The sequence below is a fragment of the Equus asinus genome, chromosome 8, assembly GCF_041296235.1.
Source record: "Equus asinus isolate D_3611 breed Donkey chromosome 8, EquAss-T2T_v2, whole genome shotgun sequence".
Lineage (NCBI taxonomy): Eukaryota > Metazoa > Chordata > Mammalia > Perissodactyla > Equidae > Equus > Equus asinus.
The window spans coordinates 45,317,405-45,345,104 of NC_091797.1; the positions used below are offsets into that span (position 1 = coordinate 45,317,405).

Below are 27,700 nucleotides of genomic sequence, written 5' to 3' on the forward strand. Positions count from 1 at the left end.
GGCTGTGAAATCTGACACACTCTTTGCCACTTTTAAGACATCCATCCTACAGGAATCAAAAGGCTCCTGTCAGCCAATCAGAACATACGTTCATTTTGTGAAAAATCAGAGAGTTGTACACATGTGCACTTTTATCTACATATGACATACTTGAATAAAATGGTTTTTTAAAAGAACATTATCCACAAGTTTTTGATATAAGTCCTATTTGGGACTCTAATATCCTATTAATAATGTCTTATTTATAGGATATATTGTTTATGCATCTCCGTGATAGCCTTTTCAAAGGCAGAATTTGTTTTGTTAGTGCTTTATTGTTTATGCTGCAGAGTGTCTTGTTTGTAAATGTTGATTGGACTGAACATAAAATTTTTGCATTGATTCCTTAAAAAATATGACATTCTATGGGGCTGGCCCCATGACCGAGTGGTTAAGTTCGCGCACTCCGCTGCAGGCGGCCCAGTGTTTCGTTAGTTCGACTCCTGGGCGCGGACATGGCACTGCTCATCAGACCACGCTGAGGCAGCGTCCCACATGCCACAACTAGAAGAACCCACAACGAAGAATACACAACTATGTACCGGGGGGCTTTGGGGAGAAAAAGGAAAAAATAAAATCTTTAAAAAAAAATAAAAAAAAAATATGACATTCTAGGAGCTGGCCCAGTGACACAGAGATTAAGTTAACATGCTCTGGTTGGTGGCCCAGGGTTTGCCAGTTCAAACCGCAGGCGTGGACCTGCACCCCACTTATCAAGCCATGCTGTGACAGGCATCCCACTTATAAAGGAGAGGAAGATGAGCACAGATCTTCGCTCAGGGCCAATCTTCCTCAGCAACAAGAGAATGATTGGCAGCGGATGTTAGCTGAATGCCAATCTTCCTCAGCAAGAAGAGAAAGATGGACAGTAGATGTTAGCTCAGGGCTAATCTTCCTCAAAGAAAAAAATAATTAATTAAATAAAATAAAAAATTTTTCTAAAATGACATTTTGTGAATGTCAAGCTGCTGTAGAACCGTAACCACTCAGCCACAATAAGTAGTAGACCACACTGAGATGAATCAGAATTCAAGTGAAATAGGTTGCATTTCCTACATGAAGGTCCTGGGCCTAATCCCCTGATTTTGTGACCAGAGGATTCTATAATTAAGCATTTAAACAAAAGAACAGAATGAGCTTTCTATATACTTACATCTCTGAGGTTAACTTGAAGTACAGAGTTGATGTATGTTGGTATATATGCCACAAAGATATTAAAAAGCCAAAATTCACTGAAATAAGAGACTAAAATGCTCCAAAGTGGTAGGGATTTGATCATAGCCTTAATGGGAAGAGACAAGTCTGACGAATAGTCCTGGAAGAAAGCACATATCAATATCCCCTCCATCAGAAGACAAGAGCTTTGTTCTACTGCACTCTTCACCTCAAAGATGTACAGACAGACATAGGGAAATGGCAGAGGAGTTCCTCAATGCACCTGCTGAGCCAGTGAACACACGATGTATTCCCTTTCACCGGTGCTGATGAATGGATGATTCGCAGGGTCATCATAAACAAGAGGAAACCAGAGAAAAGAACAGGCACAGCCAATTCCACCTAGGAAGACGATCTAGTTAGCACCGAATTGAAATTTCACTCTGCCCACTTTGACTCTAAGATGGTTCCTGGGGTTGGCAAAATGACTGGCCCCAATATTCCACTCGTCCCTGCATCTACACCCTTGCATGGCTCTATCATAGGTGGAGGGTACTTCCCCACCACTTAGCTTTTGCCTTGACCATGTAACTTGCTTTCACCAATGACATGGGGCAGTTAAGAATCTAAGCCTTACAAAGCACTGCATCTTTTTACTTGTCCTCTTGGGTCTTAGCCAATGGCATGGGAAGAACACGCTCCAGTTAACCCATTGTCCAAGGCAGATGAGAGACACAGAAAGCAGAGCTGCCCAGCTGTCTCACAGAACTAAGAATAAATGGTTGTTGTTTTAAACCACTGAGTTTTGGGCGTTTTTGAAATGCATCATTGTTAAGTCTCTAGCTCATTGTTGAAAGTTAGTGCATTTGCCCCATGTGCTTGAAAATGCCCTCACTGTGGAAGTACCAGTCAGCATTCCTTCTGCTAGTCATGCGTCTGCAAAATTCCTTTCATCATTAAATCGTTCCATATCTATCTCTCGCACTTAAGAGTTAGCAGCAACACATATATGCAACTGATTACCCAGACAATTTCTAGACACAAAATGAAATTAATTCTCAGCTAAGGAATTTTCTGTATTATTACAATGTTGGACAGCTCAACATTATTACTATTGAGTGGAAATACGATTCATCTTAAAATTCCCTTTTTAGAATCTTAAAAAAATCTTAACAGTTGTCTTCACTTGCTGCCTTGTTGTTTACACATTCTTTAACAAATATAGAGCAGCCATCATACACCAGGCATTTTGCTAGATTGTGAGAATACAAGAATACAAACACACAATTTTGCCTTCAAGGAACTGAAACTCAGGTGAGGAGGAATAGATAGGAAAATTAACACCGCTGTACCTTGAGAATGAAGCCTGTTAACACTGATTCAACAAATATTTAGTGAGTTCCTATTTTGCTTATACTGCTTACTGTTTCTCAAATTCATGAGCATAGTAAGCCTGTCTCATTACTTGAATAAATTTTGTAATCTTCCCTTTTGAAGTTTCCCTGATAGAGCCTTTGAAGGTTGATGTGCTGTAGTAATCAATATTCATACCTTTCTTTTTCTAGTGAATATATTGACCTGATGTTACAGGAACCCTCGATCTAAGAGTGTTATTCTGCAATGAAAACATTCTCTGGGACTTACTGGTCCCACAGGAATCAGGTGGTTTGCAGATGGTATTTCAGAGAATGTTTTAAAAATCAAACAAACACAAACATTGGCCAAAGGTAGCTGAGCATATCCCAACCAGGGCTAGGTAAAGACGCAATTGTGAAGTAGAATATTGCCTCTGGAACAGTTCATGGGTCTTTGGAAACTTGCAACAACTGTCTGTGTTTTACATCCGCTCCTGAGCCTCATATGGTCTGCCCTGTCCTGCAGCATCTGCTGGTTGATTCTCTACTCCAATCAGTATTTTACTTATGATTAGGTCATATTCCCACAATTTTCTGCTTCTAGTAACAATGGGAGAAATTCAAAAGAATGTATTAAAAAATAAGCATAACTAAAAATATAATCTCACCAAGATAACATTTTCAGCATCTTATGAAAAAAATCCCTCTGTGGTCCTTTATGGGTTCAATTTAGAAGCAGGAAGGAATATTATGATAGCTTTAAGGCCATCAGTTTATCCTAGCTACACACTCAGACTACTGAAACTTAAATGTCGTTGTGCAAGATTCACATGATTAGCTCTGAATTTTATCAACTTTAGTTATATAAATATCCATATATATTCAGATTTGGTTAACCATAAATGAGCTGCACCTCAGAAATCATGCCCAGCATTCTCTGTCATAAAACAAAATTCTGAGATTTGAAAAGCACAAACTCACCAAAGATATAGAAGATATAAGGCCATCCTACAGTCTGGCAGAGGAAACCACCAACAAGAAGGATGATGAAGGACCCCAGCACTGATCCTAAACAGAAAATGTGAGGATTTTCTGAGTGAGAGGGTCAGGCTTGGGACTCTGTGTGCTTCCTACAGATTAAACCCTTCACAAGGATGAGTTGCACAGTGATTAAAGGTATGAGCTAAAATGCAAACTACCTAGGTTCAAATCCTGCTCCTTCACTCAGTAGCTGTGTGATCTTGGACAAATTATTAGTCTATTTGTGTCTCAAATTTCCTCATGTGTAAATGAAAATAATTATATATAGCTGAGTTATAAGATTGTTCTGAGGCTAAAGTGAAATTAATATGTGCAAAGCACTTACAAGAATGTTTGATGCACAGGAAACATTCAGTTATGATCAAGAAAGATAGTGCAGGGTAGTGCTTTAGAGCAAGGAGACGGAGTAGATGAGTGTAAGGTCTTGCTTCTGTTGACAGGCCATTGCAGAATACTCTTGGTAGTGCACATAAGATGATGATTTGGGTACCAATTACCTGACATAGCAATGGAAATGAGTTGACTCCTTTCTTGTGGGGGAGCCCATTTGACCCAAATTGAATACTGACTTGTGTTTACTATAACCTGAAAAAAAAAAGGTCCGTTCTGGATTATCTAGGGTCATTTTGGAATCTGTATTCCACTCATACTAGAAAACCTCTTGGTACCTGGAATATGCCTTGGACAATCTGAAGGACAATGAGGAAGGTTGCTCCAGCATCAGTCACCAATGGAATGAAGAGGGTCAGGACTGAGGAAATAAACAAGCCAACACCAACCAAGTACTTGGCTCCAAATATTCCAGCCACATAGCCAATGGGGATTGGGGCCAAGAATGAGCCATAGTTGAGGGAGCTGAGGATGATTCCCTGGATTTCAGGACTCCAGTCATACATAGGAGCCTAGATGACAAAGAGAATCATGCTGTTTATCTTTGGGTAGAGAGTTGATGATTTTTATTGTGAAGACTTGAGAGATAAAAAATAATTGGCAGTTTCAGTTTTTTTTCCTTTTACCTCTCTCTAATTCCTCCAATCTACCAATTTAATCAAGAAAACCTAAACATATGCCCAACATACTCTTTCCCCCAATACAAGTTCCCCGGTTACACATTTAACTGACCAATTAAAAAATAAGAGAGCCTGTAAAGAAAGAAAGCCTATAAAGAAGAAAGTATCATAGGCAAGGTAGTAGAAAAATATGTGAAGGAAGAAAGAGAAAGCCGACATGAATCTATAAAACTTATTTTGTGATGATTTTCATCATTGTAGGGGAAGAATTCATGTCCACTGAATGGTAAAATCTGTTTCCTTCATTCTAACGTGGTCCCTGGTTACACTTACAGACACTAAGTAGAGATATAACCTCCTTAGATACATGTTATGTTTTTGTGTAATATAGTTCTTTGAACATAGTAGATGCTCAATAAATAACCCTTTACATCAAACCATTTGAGTCAAAGAAAAGGTCTGGAGTCTCATTAAACTCACCACTGCCTTAAATTCCTTTGAAGTTTCATTCTGGTTGTCCTGGGAGTCGGTGGGAGGTCTTTCTGTTGAGGCATTGGCAGGGCTGGACAGCACTGTGTTGTTCACCATAGCTGGGATGGCAATGCTCATGCTCATTTTTTGGGTGTAAATTAAAAAGTTACAGATATATAAGGTGAAGGCCAACCCATGTCGGACTGAACAAAAGCCTGAGACAAGAGGGCACAGAAAGTCTTATAATCAGGGTGATTTTCTCTCATCCTTCCTAAGTCTAATCAGGACCAGATTGCAGTTTGTCTGTGAAGCAGAAATATATGGAGAGCGAGGTTGCTCTGCAGGTATCTGATGGACATCTCTCCCCCTAGGAGGTGCGGGGGCCATAACTCCCTCAGAACCATTACTGAAGCAGAGATTTGAAGAATGTATGGAATTAGCCAGAGCAAGCATTAGGAAAGAGTTTTCCATGCAGGGCCCTGGGATGAGCTGATGAGAGTAGGAATGGAAAGAAGTGGATTTAAAGAAAGAATTAGTTAGAAGCAGTGAGTGGTTGGACATGGGTAGTGAGAGAGAGAAGTTGTTGAAAATGACTCCCAAGTGTCCCACTTGGGCAGGTGGGATGGCTTTCAGCACCATTCTTAACAGAGGAACATGGCAGATTAATATGTTTGGAGGCTGGAAGGAGATAAGACTTGAGAAGTACGCTATGTTAAACAATACAAGTAGTTCAACTTCATCTTGATACTGTAATCTATACCTGCACAAAATTTGCCAGTGATCCATGGGAGCTCTGGGGTTATCCCTGGGGTTCAGTCTAGATACATTAGTTTGACAGCAGCTGGAAGGATTGAGTGAATGTCCCTATAGAGAAATCCCAGAAGTATATGTGATAACCCTCCTCAAGGCACACGGCTACCCCATTTCCGGGCCCCTGCAAGGGAGCAAATGCAGTGGGGGTGGCCAGCACTGTTTCTTGCGGTCTAGTGATACTCCTGTTAAATTCCAGGAGTTAACAGACAAATTCTCACTTTTGGTTTAACTCTGGGAGCATTTAGTTGAGTCTTTCTCCTCCCCCATCCACAAAAATGTACAGTGGAATTTTGATCAACACGATATTGATATGACAGATTAAATTAAAAGGAATTGCCACATTTACTTTATTGCCTTCTCCCAACCAAGAGCAGGGATGACTCCCCATGCATTCAAGTCTTTTTCTCTGTCCCAAGGTGTAATTTTATAATTTTATAATTATCTTCAGTTCAGTCTCATACAAATTTCTTAAAGTATTTTTTACTGTTCCCATAACTCAGTCCTTTTCCCTACCATTTCATCTTTATTTCCTCTTGGGTTTAGACAAAAAAAGAAATAAACACATACATACATTATGTACAAATAATCGAAAAAATAGGTGATTTTTTTTTGCAGTTTGCAACATGTATTTCATTTTCTTGGGTAATTTTATTCACTGGCATTTTCAAAACAATGTTAAATAGGAATGGTGAGAGTGGGCACTCCTGTCATAGCTGAATTTACTGGGAATGCTTCTCACGTGACACCATTAGGTATGCTACTGCTTGTTGGTGGGACTTGTACTTTTATTTTAGTAAGCTATCCTATTCTTTTTTAAAATTATTCTTATAGGAATACGTGAGTTTTATCAAATATATTTTAATCCTGGAGTCAGACACTTGTATCCCAGCTGCTCTATTTACAGTTATGTGTTCTTAGGCAAGTTACTGAGCTCTCTGTGGCCTCAGTAAGGGGTTAATATTAGAGCCTAACTCAAGGTGCTTTGATGAGAATTGAGTAAGAATATGTAAGTTCATTATAATTATTATTTAACCAGCATAGACTGGGTACCTGGATCCTCCACAAGTAGGCAAATGGGTCTGCTTCTGTGGGACAGGGCATGCATGAGGAGTGGTTGGGTTGGGGGGGGGTGTTGGTGGAGTACTTAGGGGCCTCTGCAGTGGGGCAACTGGGTACACTCCAGGATGCTGGGACATGTGCATGGGTCAGGACTATGTTGACAGTGTGTGTGGACTTGTGCACTATGGGGCTTATCAGCAACAAAAGACCTGTGCTTCACAAACAGCCACATAAGTGATCAGCCTCATCTTCCAAAGCCTGAAAAAATTTTGTGCTCCCATGCCTGGGGCCAGCCCTACTCAGCTGCTCTCTTGAGGGAGCTGACAACAGCCTTGTAGTCCAGAGGCCTACAGCAATTGCAAACCCATGAGCCTAGCAACCAGTGACACTGGGGGCCTACTCACTTAACAGAAAAACTGCAACAGGAATGTGGTATTAGACCTTGCAGACAACTGTGCTGGGGGTCTCAAAACCCAATAAAGTGACTGAAGTCTTCATAGCAGACACATGAAGCCAAGAATTAAAACCAGGTGGCCATGGGGGAGAGCCTAGAAACCCTGGGCACCTACAGCAAGAGCAACCCTGCCACGACAGAACGACACATGTAGACCACACAGAGGACACTCCTGGAATATTTGGAACTTGTGACAAGAGGGAAGCACACTGCTGGGCCTCAAAAGGCATCTCTTACATAATACAACTTCTCCAATACCAGGAGACATAGCTGACCTACCTAATACATAGATACTAGCACAGAAAAAGAGGCAAAATAAGGAGTCAAAGGATTACATTCTAAGCAAGGGAACAGGACAAAACCCCAGAAAAAGAACTAAATGAAACAGAAATAATCTACCTGACAAAGAGTTCAAACAAAAAGTCATAAGGATGCTCACTGATCTTGGCAGAAGAATAGATGAACACAGTGAGAAAATCAACAAAGAATTGGAAAATATAAAAAAGAACCAATCATAAATTAAGAATACAATAGTGGAAATAAAAACTTCACTAGAGGGACTCAACAGCAGAGTAGATGATAGAGAAGAACAGATCAATGAGCTGGACAAAGGACTAGAGGAAATCACCCAAGCTGAATATATAAAAGAAAAAAGAATCAAAAAGAACGAGAACAGTCTAAGGGAACTCTGGAACAACATCAGGCACACTAACATTAGTATTATAGGTCTCCCAGAAGGGGAAGAAGAAAACAAAGAGACAGAGAATCTATTTGAAGAAATAATAGTTGAAAATTTTCCTAACCTAAGGAAAGAAACAGACATCCAAGTATAGGAAGCACAGAGAGCAGCAAACAAGACAAACCCAAAATGACCCACACCAAGACACATTGTAATTAACATGTCCAAAATTAAAGATAAAGAGATAATCCTAAAAGCCACAAGAGAAAGGCAACAAGTGACATACGTCAGCTGAAACCTTAGGGGCTAGAAGGGAGTGGCAAGATACATTTAAAGGGCTAAAAGGAAAAAACCTACAGCCAAGAAAACTCAACTGGGCAAGGTTATCATTCAGAATGGAAGGAGAGAGAAAGAGTTTCCCAGGCAAGCAAAAATTAAAGGAGTTTATTACCAAAAACCACTTTTACAGGAAATGCTAAAGGGCCTTATATAAGTGGGAAAGAGAAGATCACAAATAGGAATTTAAAAAATATCAAAAAGGAAATAAAATCACAGGTAAAGGTGAAATATAGTATAGGTAGCAAGATCAACCACCTATGAAGATAATACGGAGGTCAAAAGACAAAGTTACTAAAATTACCTATTTCAATGATAAGAAGATAATGGATATGCACATACAAAATAAATGGTTAGATATGATATCAAAAACATAAAATGTAGGAGGAAGGGGGCAAAGGAGTAGAGCTTTTAGAAAGAGGACAAACTAAAGAGACCATCAACTCAATATGTATTGCTGTATACATAGATTTTTATATATGAACATCATTGTAATCACAACGCAGAAATCTATAATAAATAAATAAATAATTAAGAGAGAGGAACCCAAATATGTTACTAAAGAAAGCCATCAAACCATAAAGGAAGAGAGCAAGAGAAGAAGAAAGGAACAGAGAAGAACTACTAAAACGCCCAGATAAAAAGTTACAGAAAGGAAATAAATACATATTTATTAATAGCTACTTTAAATGTCAATGGACTAAATGCTTCAATCAAAAGGCATAGAGTGGCTGATTGGATTAAAAAAACAAGACTCATATATATACTGCATACAACAGACAGACTTCAGACCTAAAGACACTAACAAAAGGAAAGTGAATGGATGGAAAAAGATATTCCGTGCAAATGACAAAGAAAAGAAAGCTCAGGTAGCAATACTTATTTCAGACAAAATAGACTCTAAAACAAAAACTGTAAATAGAAATAAAGAAGGACACTACATAATGATAAAGGGAACAATCCAACAAGAGGATATAACACTTGTAAATATCTATGCATTCAACATAGGAGCACCTAAATATATAAAGCAGTTGTATACAGACATAAAAGGAGAAATAGACAGTCACACAATAATAGTAGGGGATTTTAACACTCCACTTATACTAATGGATAGATCATCCAAACAGAAAATCAATGAGGAAACATTGGCCTTAAATGACGTATACACCAGATGGACCTAGTAGACAAATACAGAACATTCCATCAAAAAACTGCAGAATACACATTCTTTTCAAATGAACATGGAACATTCTCCAGGATTGACCACATATTAGGCCACAAAACAAGTCTCAATAAATTGAAGAAGACTGAAATAATACCAAGCATCTTCTTTGACCACAAAGGTATGAAACTAGAAATCAACTACAGGAAGAAAATCAGAAAGGCCACAAATATATGGAGATTAAACAAAATGCTACTTGACAACAATTGGGTCAATGAAGAAATTAAAGGAGAAATCAAAAGATACCTGGAGACAAATGAAAATGAAAATACAACTTGCCAAAATCTATGGGGTACCGCAAAAGCAGTTCTAAGAGGAAAGTTTATAGCAATACAGGCCTACCTCAACAAACAAGAAAAACCCCAAATAAACAATCTAACAGTGCACCTAAGGTAACTGGAAAAAGAAGAACAAACAAAGCCCAAAATCTGTAGAAGGACAGAAATCATAAAAATCAGAGCAGAAATAAATGAAATAGTGACTGAAAAACAATAGAAAAAATCAATGAAACTAAGAGCTGGTTCTTTGAAAAGATAAACAAAATAGACAAACCCTTAGCTAGACTCACCAAGAAACAAAGACAGAAGGCTCAAATAAACAAAATCAGAAATTAAAGAGGAGAAATTACAATGGACATCTCAGAAATACAAAAGATTATACAAGAATACTATGAAAAGTTATACCACCAATAAATTGGATAATCCAGAAAAAGTGGATAAATGCTTAGAATCATACCACCTTTCAAAACTGAATCAAGAAGAAATAGAGAATTTGAATAGACCATTCACAAGTAAGGAGATCAAAACAGTAACCAGAAACCTCCCCCAAAATAAAAGTCCAGGACAAGATAGCTTCCCTGGTGAATTCTACCAAACGTTCAAAGAAGATTTAATACCTATTCTTCTCAAACTCTTCCAAAAAATTGAAGAGAAGAAGAAGCTTCCTACCTCATTCTACAAGGCCAATGTTATCCTGATACCAAAATCAGACAAGCACAACACAAAAAAAGAAAATTACAGGCCAATATCACTGATGAACATCAATGCAAAATCCTCAACAAAATACTAGCAGATCAAATACAATACATTACAAAGATCATACACCATGATCAAGTAGGATTCATTCCATGGATGCAGGGATGATACAACATCCGGAAATCAATTAACATGATGCACTACATCACCAAAATGAAGAATAAAAATCACACGATCATCTCAGTAGATGCAGGGAAAGCATTTGACAAGATATAGCACCCATTTATGATAAAAACTCTGCATAAAATGGGTATAGAAGGAAAGTACCTCAACGTAATAAAGGCCATATATGACAAACCCACGGTTAATATCATTCTCAATGGAGAAAAACTTAAAGCTATCCATCTAAGAACAGGACAAGGATGTCCACTTTCACCACTCTTATTTAACATAGTATTGGAAGTCCTAGCCAGAGCAATCAGACAAGAAAAAGAGTTACACAGGATCCAAATTGGAAAGGAAGAAGTGAAACTGCCACTATTTGCAGATGACATGATTTTATATACAGAAAACCCTAAGTAACCCACCAAAAAACTTTTAGAAATAATAAATGAATACAGACAAGTTGCAGGATACAAAATCAACATACAAAAATCAGTTGCATTTGTATACACTAACAATGAAATCACAGAAATAAAAATTAAGAATACAGTCCCATTTATAATTGCAACAAAAAGAATAAAATATCTAGGAATAAACTTAACCAAAGAAGCAAAAGATCTGTACACTGAAAATTATGAAACATTGCTGAAAGAAACTGAAGACACAAAGAAATGGAAACGTATTCTGTGCTCTTGGATTGGAAGAATTATGTAGTTTAAATGTCCATATTTCCTAAAGTAATCTACAAATTCAATGCAATCCCTAACAAAGTTCCAACAACATTTTTAACAGAAAAAGAACAAAGAATCCTAAAATTTATGTGGAACAACAAAAGACCCTGAATAACCAAAGGAATCCTGAGAAAAAAGAACAAAGTTGGAGGTATCGCACTCCCTGATTTCAAAATATACTACAAAGTTATAGTAACCAAAACAGCATGGTACTAGCACAAAAACAGATACACTGATCAATGGAACAGAATCGAGAGCCCAGAAATAACGCCCTGCCCCATCTATGGACAGCTAATTTTCTACAGGAGAGCCAAGAACATAAAATGGAAAAAAAGAAAGTCTCTTCAATAAATGGTGTTGGGAAAACTGGACAGCCACATACAAAAGAATGAATGTAGACTATTATCTTACACCATACACAAAAATTAACTCAAAATGGATTAAAGACTTGAATGTACGACTTGAAACTGTTAAACTTCTAGAAGAAAACATAGGCAGTACATTCTTTGACGTTGGTCTTAGTGGCACATTTTCAAGTACCATGTCTGACCAGGCAAGGGAAACAATAGAAAAAATAAACAAACGGGACTACTTCAAACTAAAAAGCTTCTTCACAGCAAAGGAAGCCTCCAGCAAGATGAAAAGACAATCTAACAATTGGGAGAAGATATTTGCAAACTATATATCTGATAAGGAGTTAATATCCAAAATATAGAAAGAACTCATGCATATCAACAACAAAAAAACTAACAACCCAATTAAAAAATAGACAAAAGATCTGAACAGAGATTTCTCCAAAGAAGATATACAGATGGCCAATCGGCACATGAAAAGATGTTCAGCATCACTAACTATCAGGAAAACACAAATCAATACTACGATGAGATATCACCTCAATCCTGTCAGAATGGCTATAATTAACAAGACAGGAAACAATAAGTATTAGAGAGGATGTGGAGAGAAGGGAACCCTCATTCACTGCTGGCGGGAGCACAAACTGGTGCAGCCACTATGGAAAACAGTATGGCAATTCCTCAAAAAATTAAGAATAAATCTACCATATGATCCAGCTATTCCACTGCTGGGTATTTTTCCAAATAACATGAAAACGCTAATGCATAAAGATACTTGCACCCCTATGTTCATTGTCGTATTATTCACAATAGCCAAGACTTGGAAGCAACCTAGGTCCCCATTAGGGATGATTAGATAAAGAATATGTGGTATATATACACAACAGAATAATACTCAACCATAAGAAATGATGAAATCTGGCCATTTGTGACAACATGGTTGGAACTTGAGGATATTATGCTAAGTGAAATAAGTCAGAAAGAGAAAGTCAAATACCATATGATCTCAGTCATAAGTAGAAGATAAAAACAATAATAAACAAACACATAGAAACAGAGATTGGATTGGTGGTTACCAGAGGGAAAGGAGGTAGGAGGGAGGAAGAAAAGGTCACTGGCACACGTGTGTGGTGACGGATGGTTATTAATCTTTGGGTTGTGAACATGATGTAATCTGCACAGAAATTGAAATATATAATGATGTACAACTGAAATTCATATAATGTTATAAACCAGTGTTACAGCAATAAAAAAAAGGACTTGGTAGGAAAAAAAGAAGCTGAAATATAATAATGTACATCTGAAATTTACACAATGTAATAAACCAATATGACCCCAATAAAATAATTTTTTTTTAAATCTCAAAGAATTTTTCTAATGAAATTACCAAGACTTAATTTGTTTGTTTTAAAATGGATAACTTTTTGACAGCTTTCTCCATTTTTACATGTTTTTTCACATGTACAATTTTTATTTTTCTTAGTCAAATTTAGAAATTATATTTTCATAGAAAATCATGTTCTTTACCTAATTTTTCCGTAATTTGCTTCTTACACATTTTAAATGCTTCTGTCTCCTTTTTCCCCATGATTACTTGTGTTTATCTCTGCCTGATCAGTCTGAGTAGTAGATTGCTTGTTTTATTGCTCTGAATGTCATCTTCTTTATCAAAGAACCAGTTCTTGTATAGATTTTTCATTTCAATTTCCTTCATGCTATGGGTTTAGAGTATTTCTACCTTTAAGTTGTCTATTTTGTTTTTCTACATATTTTCCTTAAAGTTGCAGATTTAGTGAATTAGTTGCTTAATTAACTTGCTTTCATTTATTCTTGTATAATCCGTTTTCTTCTCTTATTCATATCATCATCTTTTGATCCACTATCTTGCTACCGCTCTGCATTTTTCCATGACTTTTTCAAGCCTTGGCTCCATGTCAATAATTTGATTTTCTGGAGTGATCATTTCTTCCCTTGCTACTGCTAATTCTATTTTAATTCTGAAGTGACATTTTTTTCCCTTTTAGCTTCCTTTCCCATCTATATTGGGTTCTTCTTTCCTATTTTCCTCTTGATTTACTTCATGCCCTCTAAGCTTTTTTTATTATTATTCTTGAGAACTTGAAGTTATTGGATATGAAAATATTCTTCAATTTCCCCAGAAAAAAAATCAGCACAGCAGTGTAATAGAATGGCTGATAATCAGACTGCTCCAATTTGAATCCAGATGATACCTCTTCACGCCTGGATGAACTAAATGAGTTACTTAATCTCTATGTGCTTGAGTTCTGGCTCCCATAAAATGGACATGATGCTAGTACAACCTTCTTTGAAAGATTGTTGTGAGGATTCAATGAATTATTTCATATAAAGTGCTTAGAACAGTGCCTGACATAGAGCTTGCACTCATTATGCAATGATCTCTCTTTTATCTAACAGATTCCTTTCCTTTTTCTTTTTTTTTTTTTGTGCTAAAGTATTTACAAAGGTCCCTTGTGGTCCACTCCTACAGTCTTGGACTATAAAGGCCAGTTGCTTGTGATTTTGTCCCCGTGTGTTGAAACCCTTGCAAAGGGCTACCTTTGCTGGTTTAAGGCCTGCTGCCATGTGTTGGTGATAGTGTTTTTGTGGGTATGAAGGAGGATGGTGTCTTGGAATTCTTTCACCAATTCAAGAGAAGCTAACTACTCTTCCATTTTAATTCTGCAATGATATTGCAGAATTTGATGAAGAGCCCCCCAAATTTCCAAGTTAATTTCTACAATCACACATGTTTTCCTCTGCTCTGTTGTGCTGGCTCCCAGATGCTAAGTTGCAGATCTTTAGAAAGACTGGTGAGCCATCAAGAGGAAAATACCAGGATGTGGGCATGTGTTAGCTTCACCTAGCACATCACAGAATTGCAGACTCTCCCTGGCCTCAGCTTGCCTGTGGTCTACCTTACCTCCTAGACACTGCCACTTCTAGCTGAGGTGTGTCTTCCCCTTTCTTCCCGTAACACTGCACCATGCTCCAAGAATGGGAGTTTTGTCAGCTCCTGGCATCCTCTCTCAATTTCATCCAAATTGCATTAAATGTATCAGTAAGCCTTCAAGTTTGTAGCGTGTGGTAAGAATAAATCCCTAATTTTAACCTACATGGAGACACCTTCTCAAATGTTGTGCTTGTTTTATTTATTTCTGTGGCTTTCAGAAAGGGATATTCTTGACTGGCCTTAGGTGGCATTGTTTCCATAGACTGGGGTATACTTACCTCCATGTGGGCTTTTGATAGGGAGAAAGGAAGCTGTGCCTGATATGGTTTGTCAATTCTCACTGCCATCCCTGCCATTCTAAGTTCTCCACAGTAACAGAGGAGCAAATACCTGGAAACTACAATCCTCAATCTGTAGTGCAAGCAGGATTCCAATAAGATTCTATTAATGAGGGCATTCTGGCAATGTTTGGAAGTCTGAACACCATGAGAAGCCATTAAGCCGCAGAGGCATCTACAAGTAGGTGTATGAGGATCAGTGATGGGAGACATGGGGTTTTTGCTTGTGGCCTTTGTGTGTTCTCCTGAAAATTGCCCACTCTGTGCTGCACGTGAACATTAGCAGTGTCTCATCCATTCTGCAATTCTGGATTTCCTGAAAGTGGCTAACCTGACTTCTGCTTCTCCAGCCATCCAAAGTCTGTGGAATCTTCCAGTCGCCTATAGTAAACCTCTTTCTTCTTGAAATACCTAGAGTGGCTTCTTTTTCTGATTGAACCTGACAGAAGCTCATGGTCTCTGGGAGAAAAGGGAATAGAAAGGTCAGTTTGATATATGCCCCTCTCCTGGCCCCATGAACCTGTAACTGAGCCTGATAGAGAGAAACCACAGACCTTCTGGCAGAACCTGAAAGTCCAGCTTTTTTCACCCAGGTCTCTAGGGATACAGGAGCATAAGCAGCTCTGTTATGTGGTCAGGTGACCAAATGCGACATATAATGGGGGAGGGGGGCCTTCCCCCATGTCCCATGGAATGCCTGAATTTGGTTCTCTGGGTGTCTTAGAAGCACAGCCATGCCCAGCAAAGATGTCAGTAGCCTTTAGGGGACCTGCTGCCTAGAGAAAGCCCCAGCAGTGTCCTGAAGGTATGATACAGAGAACCCAGCAGTACCCAGTGAGTGTGGGCCAGACAGAGAGACAAGAGAGGAAAATTGATATTGGACACTGTGGCTGATGAAGCAGCCGACAGGGCTTATTCATAAGCACTTGTGAGAAATACTAGGAGACCGACCAAAATAACCAGGTGGGACTTTGAGGAGTAGTTGGGATTTTGCCTTATCAGATGGGATAAGACTTAGCCAAAAAAGGATTAATACTAGGGGCTGGCCCCATGGCCAAGTGGTTAAGTTCGCGCGCTCCGCTGCAGGCGGCCCAGTGTTTCGTCTGTTCGAATCCTGGGTGCGGGCATGGCACTGCTCATCAGGCCACGCTGAGGCGGCATCCCACATGCCACAACTAGAAGGACTCACAACTAAGAATATACAACTATGTACCGGGGGGGCTTTGGGGGGGAAAAGGAAAAAAATAAAATCTTTAAAAAAAAAAAAAGGATTAATACTAGAAGCATGATGTGACAGGCTGGGGTCGAGTGGGTTACAAAGATATTGCCTGACATCCCACAACTAGAAGGACCTGCAACTAAGATATACAACTGTGTACGGGGACGGGGTTGGGGAGATAAAGCAGAAAAAGAAAAAAAAAGAAAGATATTGCCTGCTACAGCTGTAGCTCCTAGAGTGCTCACCAGAGGACTAAGCAGCATAGTGGGGTGGATGGCCTAGAAGACAGTAAAAGAAACCATAATGACCACAAAGGGGTCTCACTTTAGACAAATTATCACAGAGAGTTCCAATGACTGACAAAAAGTGGACTGAGGAGGGGACACCGTGTGAGAGATAATAATGATAGCTAAAGTTTATATAATGTTTACTATGTGCCAGGCATTGTTCTAAATGGTTTATGTATTATAACTAATTTAATCCACATGGAAATCCTATGAAGTAGCTACTGTTATTGTCATCTCATTTTTACAAATAAGGGAACTAAGACACAGAAAGTTTAAGTAACTTGCCTAAGGTCACATAGCTCATAAATGGCAAAAATCAGAATTACAAACACTGGCAGTCTAGCTCTCATGTGTACTTTCACTCAACATGCCATATTGTGCCATGGAAAATTTTTATATATAAGTTCTTTATATTATTGGGGCTGGCCCGGTGGTGCAGTGGTTAAATGCGCACTTTCCGCTTCTCAGTGGCCCAGGGTTCGCCAGTTTGGATCTTGGAAGCAGACATGGCACCACTTGGCACGCCATGCTGTGGTAGGCGTCCCACATATAAAGTAGAGGAAGATGGGCATGGATGTTAGCTCAGGGCCAGTCTTCCTCAGCAAAAAGAGGAGGACTGGCAGTAGTTAGCTCAGGGCTAATCTTCCTCAAAAAAAAAAGTTCTTTATATTACTGATTTTGAGAGAGAAAGAATTAGGATAGGAGAATTTGGCCAATTGTATAGCCCAATAGGCTTCTGAATATTTAGAAATGGATGAGATCTTAGAGGTACAAGAGTCAAACTCTTCCATTTTACAGATGAGGAAGCTGAGGCAATGGAACAGTATTCATTCCAGGTCAAATGATAGTTAACTGTGGCGTGAGTATCAGAACGAGCGTCTCCTGATTTCTTCTTTGATGAATAAGATGAGGAGAACCTTCTTTTCCTTAAGACATACTGACTTCCCAGCAGACATTCTGGCTAAAATGTTAAGTATTGCAAAGCATTCCATCTCGCTTAGTGTCTTGCTTTTTAAAGGCATTATCTTATGAAAAGCCTATATCCTTAAGAGAATTCATGAATACCATAGTTAAAAGTCATTAAGAATTTAGAATAAGATAAACTGTTCAACAGTTTTCGTTATGACATATTATAGAAAAACACTAAGTATTAATATAGATGAGAGGGAGGAAGAGAAGTGGCTTCTATGACATGTTGCAAAGGAAAAATTTGTTCTCTGTGAGGCAGGGCTAGATCTAATATGTGAAAAGAGATCTAATGGGATGCTCCCTGGACTTAAATCAGAAACGTCAAGATTGCTTTCCATATTTTCTACCTTGTGTCTGCTCTGAATCTTTCCCTTCTTCTATAAATAATGTCTTGATACCTACTTATCCTATATACCTTCAAGGTTTCTTGCAAGAAACGAAATAATTCTCAATAAAAATGCTTTGTAGTTTTATAGAATTCTTGGCAGTTGGTAGTAGCAAGAAGATGCTATATATCACCAAAAGGGAAGTCAAGGTAACATAGATTCAGTTGCATGCACAACCAGCACATGATTTTACCTTTCCTGGAGGTTTGCACTTGAGCCATGTTTAAATTACCATCGTTGGAAATATCTCCCACTGTGGCCTTGGCTTCTGCTCTAGTAGACATTTTGGTTCACTTCTCCTAGGGACTGGTATTTACCAACTGAAATAAAAGAATGAAAAATACAGAATACAAATAAAGAGAGAAAAATGTCCTATATCATACATGAGACTGCCTCAATTCTTCTAAGAACTAGGAGGAAATGTTTGGTGGGAAAAGTGCTAGATTATGGTTCAGGACACCTGGTCTGTCATCCAGACTCTACCACTAGACAATCGTGTGGCCTTGGGAAGGTCACAGTGAACCTGGGCCTTAGTCTCTGCTTCTCTAGAATGAGGGATCTGGCCTGGATTGCCTCAATGGATTATAATATTCTTTCCAGCTCTATGTTCCCATGTCTCTCAACTGATACCAGTATCAACTGCATTTTAAAACTTGACAATCTTGAGTGAGCCCTGGTGGCCTAGCGGTTAAGTTTAGCACACTCTGCCTCAGCAACCCGGGTTTGGTTCCCAGGCGCAGACCTACAACACTTGCCTGTCAGCGGCCATGCTTTGGTGGCAGCTCACACACCAAAAAAGAAGAAGATTGGCAACAGGTGTTAGCTTAGGGCAAATCTTCCTCAGCAAAAAGAGGAAGATTGGCAATAGATGTTAGTTCAGGGTGAATCTTCCTCAGCAAAAAAACAAACTTGACAATCTTATTTCAAATTTCACCTGGAAGATTCCAATAGATTAAATTACCTACATAGCAATAAATATCCCCATGGATGTAATGAAAAGTTAGAGGATTGAGCCAACTCTTCGGTGACCCTGAGACTGGAGTAGGGAGGAGGCATCAATTTCAGTGATGCAGGGGCTTGAGATCTAAGCCTCTGTGGGGATGAAGGATGAAGCTTGAGGCCCATGCCAAGAAGACAACTATAATGGAATCCTAATCTAGAGCCAGAAGCCTCAAAGGAGTTCAAAACTGACTTAAAGAGGCTCTTCCCCTTGTAACAGCAAGACACTGACAACTTTCATCTACCTTGTTCTGATCTCTGGTTTGAAAATAAAGAGCCTCTCCTGAAAACTCCAAAAATTCTTAGCTATGTTATGGGGAGTTGGAAGTTAGACATCACACTGTCTTCATCGTCTGAGAACTCTTCCTTAGCTGAAAAATGTAACAAAGAATTGAACACAGGCTGATTTGTTCAACAGAGATCATCACACAGAACTACCGAAGATGCAGCTCCACTTAATATGACTTCAAGATCCAAAACGGTAAACACTCAAAGAAGTGATCATCCAGAACAAGTCCTCAGACTCAACACACAGCAGACTTAAACTGCTGAGAACTTCCAAAAATAGAATAAACTGATAAATACATTATACAAGCATGCTTAAAATAACTGGGGAAATAAAAGATAGACTCTAAAATGTAGGCAGGTACTAAAAGAAGAACAGACAGATTTAAGAAAAATATCACTTGAAATACAAAAGAAAAATTTAGGCATGGAAATTAGAAATGAAGTGACCAGACATAGCTAATGAATTAGTGAAATATAAGGTAGAACTAAGTAAATTATACAGAATAAAGCTCTGTGAGATAAGGGGGTATGATAGCAAAGTTAAGAGACCTGGAAAATGGAGCAAAAAAGTCCAACATATGTTGAATAAGACTTCTAGGAGGAGAAAATAAAGAGAATTGAAGAGAGGCAATACTTTAAGAAATATTGAATACAGCTTTTCTAGAATAGGTGAAACACAAGAATCCTCAGATTCAGGAACCACACTGAGTCTCACACCAGAGAAATGAAATTAAACCTATACCTAGACATATTATAAGGATACTGCAGGATACAAAAAGCACAAAACTTATTTATAATAATGTACATCGGAAAAAGTCATTGACAGAAGGGGAAAAATTAATCACAGTATGATATCAGATAAGGCAGTCGTGTTTTTTAAACTTTTTCAAGATAATAAAAAAAGACAAAATATAGGAAAATGGATAAAGAGTAGGTAACTATTAGAACAATATATAAATAAAGATGAAGAAGAAACATGGGAAAAGGCACTCTGCCTATCAAGGACATGGAAATTAAAAGGACAAGATCTCACTATTTCTTACCCTTTATTTAAAAGCCTTTCATCACCAAGTTTAGGCAGAAGTGTAAGGAAATAAGCTGTTGTTTGTGAGAGTCAAATAGCATCCTTCCATTTGGTATTACTGCTTCGTGGCATCTGCCAGAGAACGATATGCACAGCCACACAAAAGAATATGTTCCATGCACTAATGATCATTAATATTTGAATAGTTAAATAAAGTACATGTAATTTTTGGAATACTATACAGCCATCCAAAGAATTTATCTTTATATAAAAGCATATAAAGATTTAAAAGACCTATTAGGTTAAAAAAATAAAGTTGTATAATAATAAGTTAAAGATCATAATATGAGTAAAACATACAAACACATAATATTACATTATGTAATTTATGTGTTTATAAGTGAATAGAAAACTATGAAAAGAAAAATTGTAGCACTGAAACAGTGACAGCTCTCAGGTACATTGTCCGGAGCTCTGGTTTTAAACTTAAGATGCATTAATCTGGTAACACTGACATCTTTATGGAAGAGAATGGAGAGGGCCATTCCCTTGGGGAGGAATGGCCATGTGGAAATTTAATTTTATCTGTGGTGTTTAAACGTGTTACAGCAATAGTGTATTTGTGAATTATTACTGTGGTTTAAAAACACATTTAAAACAGCAACAACTAAAAGCTGTCACAAAAAACTGTGGTAGCAATGTGTGGAGTGTGGGATGCTTTCTTCCTAACTGACACTTTCAGAAATTGTATGCACTAGTGCATATGTGATGGTAATGTGTATGTGTGAGTGTAACTGGATGTTAAAATGGGACTCTTCAATTAGACTGAACCCATACTATTTTGAGAAGAAAATAAAAGTGTTGCCTCCATTCTAAAGTGATGAGAGACCACTATGCAGGACTTGAGAAGCAGGGGGCTGTTGAGCCCACTTCAAAGGCACAAACTGACTGAGATGAAGAAGCTAAGAGAGAATTTCTTTCGAGAATGGTGCTGGTGTGCTCTGTCACTGATTCACCCTGTCTCCATGAAAGAGGGGAGGAGGGCTCTGCCTCTAACTTCAAGTCAAATGATGGGGCCACCTGCAAGGGAATCTCCAGAGAGCTTGACTTATGTCCCCTGGGGGTTTGTGTGTGTGTGCCTGTATGTGTATGTATGAGAAGGGGACTGGTGAGCGACACATGACTCAGAATCTAAGGGCATGACTCTGTGACTATTGACCTGAGGCTGCAGAGCAGAGACAGGGCCCACACCACCCTGAGAGGTTGTGATACCTCCCACAGCAGCAGGTGCAAAGATGCACAGAGACCTGTAGGTTCCTTCTGAACGAGATGTAGATGAACAGAGGTCCAGTTTACAGCTTTTAAAAATTCTGCCCAAGAGAACTGTCTAGAGGGGCCACATGATCCCAAAAGAGGCGGGAGGGACTGCAGGATACTCCACAGCTGAGGGAGGAATAGTAAAGGCTTAGCAGTGGACATGCATCACTCATGACATGGGAGAGATGAATGTGTGTTCCCAATGGGGAACTCTCTAAAGGATTTCAGCATTGAACATCCACTCAAGCCCAGAGAGCACCAGTGCCAGATCACAAGAGTCCACAAAACCCACACTTCCTGCTTGTTACCAACCATCCCTCTATCTCCCTAACTGCCAGCTCTAGAAGCCTCAGCTAGCAAGAGGGGTGAGGGAAGGGGCTGACAGAGAAAGGGAACAAGAAGCCAAACCAAATGACTGCCCTCACCACAAGCCCAAGCTGGAGATGGGGAGAAACTCTACTTTTAGATAAATTTTGCAATTTTGTGCTTTTCATTGGACTGGACCTGTTAATTACAATATGAGATTATTCGGAAGCTGAAAGCAGCCAATGGACTTTCTACTCTCTGAAAATGATCAGAGAAGTTACGGGGCCAAGCAGATGTAAAGGGATGTGAGGGCGGGGCAGGGGTTGCTGGTGAAATTAAATCGTTTACACTTCCTCTCTACAGAGCACTACTTTTATTAATATAAAAGCAAATATAGACCTGATTCTTTGATGGTATTGCTTTTAACTATAAGTTTGGAAACATGCGTAATGTCTGTGCATGTCACCACTAAGATTGTTCAGTGGCTAACAGACAGACAAGTTGCCTCATTACATTATTCAAAAGCACAGATGTTAGACAAAGGAGCCCTCTAGTCCACACTGGCATTCAGAAACAAACTGCAAGTTGAACTGAAATCCAAATCGATGCTCATTGGCAGAATAGAACGGCTCTGGTAACCCTGAGAAGAAACTCATCAAATGAAGAGACTGAACATTCTGCTGTAAAAGTAGTTTGCTTATCATATCTGACCACACCTAGAATACTTAGTTGAATTAAAAAGATTACATCAGTCACAGAGATTGAAGACAAAACTTTCAGAGAAACATTTTTTCCCAAGGGTTATATAAACACTCTTTTAATGTACTAGTGCCTAAGAGTTCACTGACCACTAGTTTATTCATTGATTCAGTAAATATTTGTTGAACTAATGAAGAGAATGTTCTGCTTCTTTAGCTCTGTCTCTTGCATTTATGACTGAAGTTCTCATGAATTACCCCCTTTCTATACTTCTTACGACAGAGGCACTTGTGGTTTTTCTGGTAACCAGCAATAAATTTTATGTGATGTCTCATATGTTGTCCACAGCTGCATCCTTTGCCCTACATCAGCTTTGTTCTACCTTCACCCTCCACTGCCAACTTCCACTACCTTGTTAACTCTTGAAAAGCCTCCAGGAGGGACACAATAAGAAAAAAAGTAAGAATGACATTTGCTATAAAGAAAATGAGAGTAGTAGTGACAGCGACTAAGTAACTAGAATCATGAGAAGAGGGCCATTACTTTGCCAAGTCTAACTACTTTACCTGGTTGTATGAGAAAGTTATTTTTGAGCTGAAATGGAAATGATGAGAAAGAAGACACTCTGAACAAGAGCATTCCAAGCAAAGCAACCAACAAGTTTTTCCAGTGTGGCCAATGCAAAGTGAGTGAGGAGGTTAATGGTGGGAGATGAGATCAAAGTGGTGGTCAGAGGCCACACCATGTAGGGTTCTATAGGCGAGGTAAGGGGACTGGATTTACCTTGGCTGCTGTGTGGTGTATGGTCTATAAGGAACAAGACTAGGAACCAAGAGACTCAGAAAGATGCTATTGTAGTCACCTGTGCAAGAGTTGATAGTGTCTGGCCTAGGCTGGTCATGGTGTGAAAGACTAGATTGAGGATCTGTTTTGGAGCTTGAGCCAATAAGAATTGCTAATGAGGTGGGTAGGGTCATGAGAGAAAGGGGGGAATCATTGGAGACTTCTATATTTATGGTGTGAGCAAATGAGTAAATGGTGTTGTGGTCAACGGGGATGGGGAAATGAGCAAGAGGGGAGCAGATTTCCAGAAGAAAAACAAGACTTTCCTTTTGGACATGTTGGATTTAAGACATCTGTTAAACCCAAAAGGGAATATTGCCAAGTAGGCATTGTGTCTATAAGTCTGTAGCTTGGGACAGAGGGTCCTGGTAGAAATATAAATTTGAAAGTCATCAGCCTTATCTATTTTTTTAGAGGCTAGGTAAATGAAAAAGACTAGCAAAGATATTGAGCTATTCCTATATCAATTTACTGTCACTTTCCCCGGCCAAGACTGATTCTGCATCTATTCCCTTTGCATTAACATATATCCTGCTCTTCTGCTATTCACCAGTTCATCCTAGAATGAGACTTTTCCTTAAGGTGCCACGTAGAGCTATTAAAAGCTCAAATGTTGTCTCTCTCTGGTTTCAGCACTGAACATTTCCTCCATATAAGAAGTCGCTCATGGATCCTATTCATAGCTCCAAAATGAAAGTCCTCTGCCCCAAATTACTTACCCATTAATTACTTCCGAAAGCCATGAGATTTCATTTTGCTTTACTTTTTCCCATACATAAATTCATTGGAAAGATCTGGTCTGTTTTGGTTAATTTGATCTTTTAGCCATGATGAAAATCTTCCTCTGCCAGAATTCAGGATTTACATTTACTGTCTCACCATAGATGTGATCAGTGGTGTTTTTTAAATTAACACATCCCATAAAAACAAGTCCAATATATGAATCTTAAGCTGCAGGTCATCTAGTCTAGTTCCAATATTTGAATGATATTAACCCTTAAAAGTATAACTTAAAATTTCTGGTTCATCTCCGGATGTTTCAGATAATTCCGACTCTCTCTTTCTGTGGTTATTCTTTGGATGATTTTACTCCCTGGAGTATTATTCCCTGGAGTTCTGGGGCTCTTATTTCTTTTAGGAAAAAGAATGTCCTCTCTCACTTTGCAGAATTATATCAGGACTTCTTGTCCCCATCCCCACAATCTCCACTCCAAAACAGCCAATTAAGCTTTTCCCTATGGGAAAAAGACCCATTCCCACCATCTCAACAGCAAAATATTAAGGGGAAAAGATTAAGGCTAACCTGAGGCAGGTAGCGTGCAGGGTCCTCATTTCTTTCAAATAAATTTCTGTATGCTTTCAAAATTTTCTAATCCCCAGGAGGTAAATGATTACTCAAAGCCTTTAGCACTTACATTATCAAATGTGAGGATTTTATTGGCTCAATGGCTTAATTTTTAACTTTACTTTTACTGTTTTGTTGACAAGCAGGTCAAACTCACTAAACCTTCCTCATGCTTCAAACCCAGCTGAGGTTATTTACATCTTCCCTGACCTTCCAATCAGAAGCAATGCTCCTTTTTATAGGATCCTGACACTCCATGCCCTTGTTTACAGCGCTGTCACCTTCTCTAGTCTCTCAGGGTTATTATATTCTTCATGAGAATGGGGAATGTCTTGTCCCTTTGGAGTCCTCTCTCTACCATCCTCCTGTTTAATAGACCTAGGCTCTCCACAGAGTGGAGATTTAAAATATTTTGGTTGACTTCAATGATTTTTCTGGTTTTCTGATTATAGCTATTTGCACAAAGACCATTGAGTTTTCTGTGAAAATTAACACCCTGTGATTCTTTTTCTCTTTGTAGCAAAACTTTTCAGGAGACTCATGCATACTTGTGATCTGTTTCCTCACTTCCAATTCTCTCTTAAGCCGACTAGAGACAAGACAGCCCTTGTCAAAGCCATCACAGACCTTTGTGCTGGCCAGTCCAGTGGTCACTTCCCAGGCCTTCTCTGTCAAAGCTTGATCACTTCATCACTCACTCCCTCTTGACACCTTGTTTCACTTGATTGTCACACACCATTCAGGCCTGATTTTTCTCGTGCCTTATTGGTTGCTCCTGCAGAATCCTTTGTGCTGAATCCTCATCTTTTCACTAACCTTTAATGCTGGTGTACCCAGGACTGTGTCCTTGGACTTCTTCACTATCTAAATTCACTCCAAAGGTGATCCTATACACTCTCTTTTCCTTACATGCCCTTCCTCTGACCTCTTCCCTGAACTCAGAACTTCATCTCTTCAGCTGCTTTCATCTCTTATTGAGGCTAGATTTCCAGCAAGCTCTGCAGCTGCAAAATCACAGTAACTTCTCTGCTGTCCAGTGAGCTACACATGTGCTCTCCCCAGAAAGATCTGGATCTCAGTCCTGAGTGTTCTCCTTCAGCCCAAGGGGTAATAGCTACTCCTTTTATCTCTGCTATTCCTCTATTATTTAGAGTTCTCTTTACTTCTTACTAGCTAATTCCTCCTTTCTCCAGTCCTAAGTTAGCAATTCTTTGTATTAAACTTTCCATATTCAAATAATTGTGAAGTTTTTCTCTCCTGACTGGATCAACTGATACAACCATAGACTTCTCTTTTGGCATATTACTGAATATTGAGCCATTGGATCATTGTTTGGCCTTGTGTGCTAATTACTTAATGCTCTCCTAGAAATGACTTCTAATATTTAATGTAGGAAATAGACCACTTGCTCTGAACAATTTTGAGCATGTTGTCTTCAGTAGGTTTCATCATACTATTATATTTTCTACATAAGCAGCAATAAATTTATTTTTGTGTAATTTATCTGTGGTTCCATTTTTTTATCCATATTTTCCAGAATTTTTCTGCCTCTTTTTGGAAAAAAGAATCCTGCAGTGTATAAGTATACATATATATATATATATATATATATATATACATATACACACACACACAAAGAGAGAGAGAGAGAGCACATGTGCTCAATTCAAGGAATAATTGACTTTCATAAACTTGATTATTCTTAGCTATTGAATTACGTCATTTCTCCTAATCATATGTTAATCTTTTTAAAGAGCCTTAGACTTTTCTTCACAATGCTATGACACATTCTTGGTAAGTTTGTCCCAAATCTCTGTAGTTCTTGTTTGTGTGTGATAATTAGTGAATATATGGATTACATTGTCTTGCTTCATAGCCTCATTGTTAAAAAAGACCTTTTATTTTGTTGCAGTAATGTATTTGGATTTCTGTTTTCAGTTATTTCTTTAGATGTTTCTCTACATACAGTGCAAGAAATCAACTGCTTGGAAAATACTTTAACTAATATTCCTGAATATAACACAAAATGTCATCACATAGTGATGGTGATAAATATTTCTTGTCGCGTTCCTGACTCCTGGAATGGTATCAATATTTCACCATCAGACATGATATTGGGCTTAAGTTTGAGATATAGTTGGCCCATATGTTAAGAATGTTAGACAACAAGTTACATACAAAGGAAATCCCATAAGGCGGTCAGCTGACTTCTCAACAGAAAGCTTACAGGCTAGAAGGTAATGGCATGACATATTTAAAGTTTTGAAAGGAAAAAACTTATAGCCAAAAATACTCTACCCAGCAAAGTTATCATTCAGAATGGAAGGAGAGATAAAGAGCTTTCCAGACAAGCAAAAACTAAAGGAGTTTATCACCAATAACCTAGCCTTACAAGAAATGCTAAAGGGACTTATTTAAGTGGAAAAGAAAAGACAACTCATAAGAATAAGAAAATTACACAAAAAAATAAATAAAATCACTGGTAAAGGCAAATATAGAGAAAAGATAGCAGATAAACCACCTATGAAGCTAATATGAAAGTCAAAAAATGAAAGCACTAAAGTTATCTACTTCCGTGATAAGAGGATAACAGATGCACACGCACAAAAAAGGAGGTTAAATATGTTATCAAGAACATAAAATATGGGAGGAGGGAAGTAAAAGAGTAGAACTTTTAGCAAGTGGTCAAACTTAAGAGATCATCAACTTAATATAGATTGCTCTATACATAGGTTATTATATATGAACCTCATTGTAATCACAAACCAGAAACCTATTATAAATACAGAAAAAAATTAACAGAAAGGGATCTAAACATAATACTAAAGAAAGCCATCAAACCACAAGGGAAGAGA

The 27,700-nt window shown here is 38.5% G+C and overlaps 1 protein-coding gene across 5 annotated transcripts in view; it reads right to left on the reverse strand.

The window, feature by feature from the left end:
* SLC17A4 (solute carrier family 17 member 4) overlaps nucleotides 1–24,901 on the reverse strand; it is a 31,355-nt gene extending 6,454 nt beyond the window's left edge. For 2 of the 5 annotated variants that reach the window (XM_014851585.3, XM_070515521.1), the window contains exons 1-8: nucleotides 24,804–24,901; nucleotides 18,218–18,344; nucleotides 5,081–5,286; nucleotides 4,259–4,492; nucleotides 4,088–4,175; nucleotides 3,531–3,617; nucleotides 1,478–1,596; nucleotides 1,193–1,354 (exon numbers count right to left, since the gene is read on the reverse strand). In XM_014851585.3, coding sequence (XP_014707071.1) covers nucleotides 1,193–1,354; nucleotides 1,478–1,596; nucleotides 3,531–3,617; nucleotides 4,088–4,175; nucleotides 4,259–4,492; nucleotides 5,081–5,286; nucleotides 18,218–18,308 — 987 coding nt within the window. In that variant the 5' untranslated portion in view covers nucleotides 18,309–18,344; nucleotides 24,804–24,901. Of the gene's footprint in view, nucleotides 1–1,192; nucleotides 1,355–1,477; nucleotides 1,597–3,530; nucleotides 3,618–4,087; nucleotides 4,176–4,258; nucleotides 4,493–5,080; nucleotides 5,287–15,494; nucleotides 15,784–16,627; nucleotides 16,661–18,217; nucleotides 18,349–24,803 lie in introns of those variants that run through there. The other 3 variants (XM_070515523.1, XM_070515522.1, XM_070515524.1) reach the window with 3 other exon arrangements.
* Nucleotides 24,902–27,700: the final 2,799 nt, after the last annotated feature.